The 1,891-nt window shown below is 59.5% G+C and overlaps 1 protein-coding gene across 1 annotated transcript; it reads left to right on the top strand.

The window, feature by feature from the left end:
* Positions 1 to 437: 437 nt before the first annotated feature.
* Positions 438 to 926, top strand: LOC125381095 (chondroitin proteoglycan-2-like). Its single transcript, XM_048397300.1, has one exon. The coding sequence runs from the start codon at positions 438 to 440 to the stop codon at positions 924 to 926; it is 489 nt and encodes a 162-aa protein (XP_048253257.1).
* The last annotated feature ends 965 nt before the right edge of the window (positions 927 to 1,891 follow it).

Raw genomic sequence — 1,891 nt, forward strand, 5'->3', positions numbered from 1 at the left:
GGAGGTGACAGGTGAGGTGACAGGCGAGGTCACGTGAGATGACAGCCGAGGTGACAGGTGAGGTGACAGGTGAGATGACAGGGGAGGTGTCAGGCGAGGTGACGTGAGGAGACAGGCGAGGTGACAGGTGAGGTGACAGGGGAGGTGACAGGTGAGATGACAGGTGAGATGACAGGGGAGGTGACAGGGGAGGTGACAGGTGAGATGACAGGGTAGGTGACAGGCGAGGTGACGTGGGGTGACAGGTGAGGTGACAGGGCAGGTGACATGTGATGTGACAGGGGAGGTGACAGGTGAGGTGATGGGGAGGTGACAGGGGAGGTGACAGGTGAGATGACAGGGGAGGTGACAGGCGAGGTGACGTGAGCTGACAGGTGATGTGACAGGGGAGGTGACAGGTGATGTGACAGGTGAGGTGACAGGCGAGGTGACGTGAGATGACAGGGGAGATGACAGGTGAGATGACAGGGGAGGTGACAGGCGAGGTGACAGGGGAGGTGACAGGCGAGGTGACAGGTGAGGTGACAGGCGACGTGACAGGCGAGGTGATAGGTGAGGTGACAGGCGAGGTGACAAGGGAGGTGACAGGTGAGGTGACAGGCGAGGTGACAGGCGAGGTGACAGGGGAGGTGACAGGCGAGGTGACAGGGGAGGTGACAGGCGAGGTGACAGGGGAGGTGACAGGGGAGGTGACAGGGGAGGTGACAGGCGAGATGACAGGGGAGGTGACAGGGGAGGTGACAGGCGAGGTGACAGGGGAGGTGACAGGCGAGGTGACAGGGGAGGTGACAGGCGAGGTGACAGGTGAGGTGACAGGGGAGGTGACAGGTGAGATGACAGGGGAGGTGACAGGCGAGGTGACAAGGGAGGTGACAGGGGAGGTGACAGGCGAGGTGACAGGGGAGGTGACAGGCGAGGTGACGTGAGATGACAGGGGAGGTGACAGGTGAGATGACAGGGGAGGTGACAGGTGAGGTGACAGGAGAGGTGACAGGCGAGGTGACAGGTGAGGTGACAGGTGAGGTGACAGGCGAGGTGACAGGGGAGGTGACAGGCGACGTGACAGGTGAGGTGGCAGGGGAGGTGACAGGCGAGGTGACAGGGGAGGTGACAGGCGAGGTGACGTGAGATGACAGGGGAGGTGACAGGTGAGATGACAGGGGAGGTGACAGGTGAGGTGACAGGAGAGGTGACAGGCGAGGTGACAGGTGAGGTGACAGGGGAGGTGACAGGGGAGGTGACAGGGGAGGTGACAGGCGAGGTGACAGGGGAGGTGACAGGCGAGGTGACAGGGGAGGTGACAGGCGAGGTGACAGGGGAGGTGACAGGGGAGGTGACAGGGGAGGTGACAGGTGAGGTGACAGGCGAGGTGACAGGGGAGGTGACAGGCGAGGTGACAGTTGAGATGACAGGGGAGGTGACAGGTGAGATGACAGGTGAGATGACAGGGGAGGTGACAGGCGAGGTTACGTGAGGTGACAGGCGAGGTGACAGGTGAGATGACAGGGGAGGTGACAGGCGAGGTGTCGTGAGGTGACAGGTGAGGTGACAGGTGAGGTGACGGGTGAGGTGACAGGGGAGGTGACAGGGGAAGTGACAGGTGAGGTGACATGGGGTTCAACTTCAAGATTATTGCACTGATTTAGGAAGGTGCGTTCATGTGTGTGTGGCTGCTTGTACTAGTCCGGACTAATATCAGTTTTATAGTGTCTACTATGAAGCCATGCCGTAGTTTAACATGGATAACCCACTCAGACCCGGCACACTGATTTTGAGCCGACCGGTCCTTGTTTTAGCCCTTTAATACCGAGCACCAGAGTGTGTATTAACAAGTACCATCATTTAACGTGTCTTGTATGACCTGGTTAGGAGATCGAGAGACTGACATTCC

This window comes from Haliotis rufescens, unplaced genomic scaffold, assembly GCF_023055435.1.
Source record: "Haliotis rufescens isolate VD_foot unplaced genomic scaffold, xgHalRufe1.0.p SCAF_17, whole genome shotgun sequence".
Lineage (NCBI taxonomy): Eukaryota > Metazoa > Mollusca > Gastropoda > Lepetellida > Haliotidae > Haliotis > Haliotis rufescens.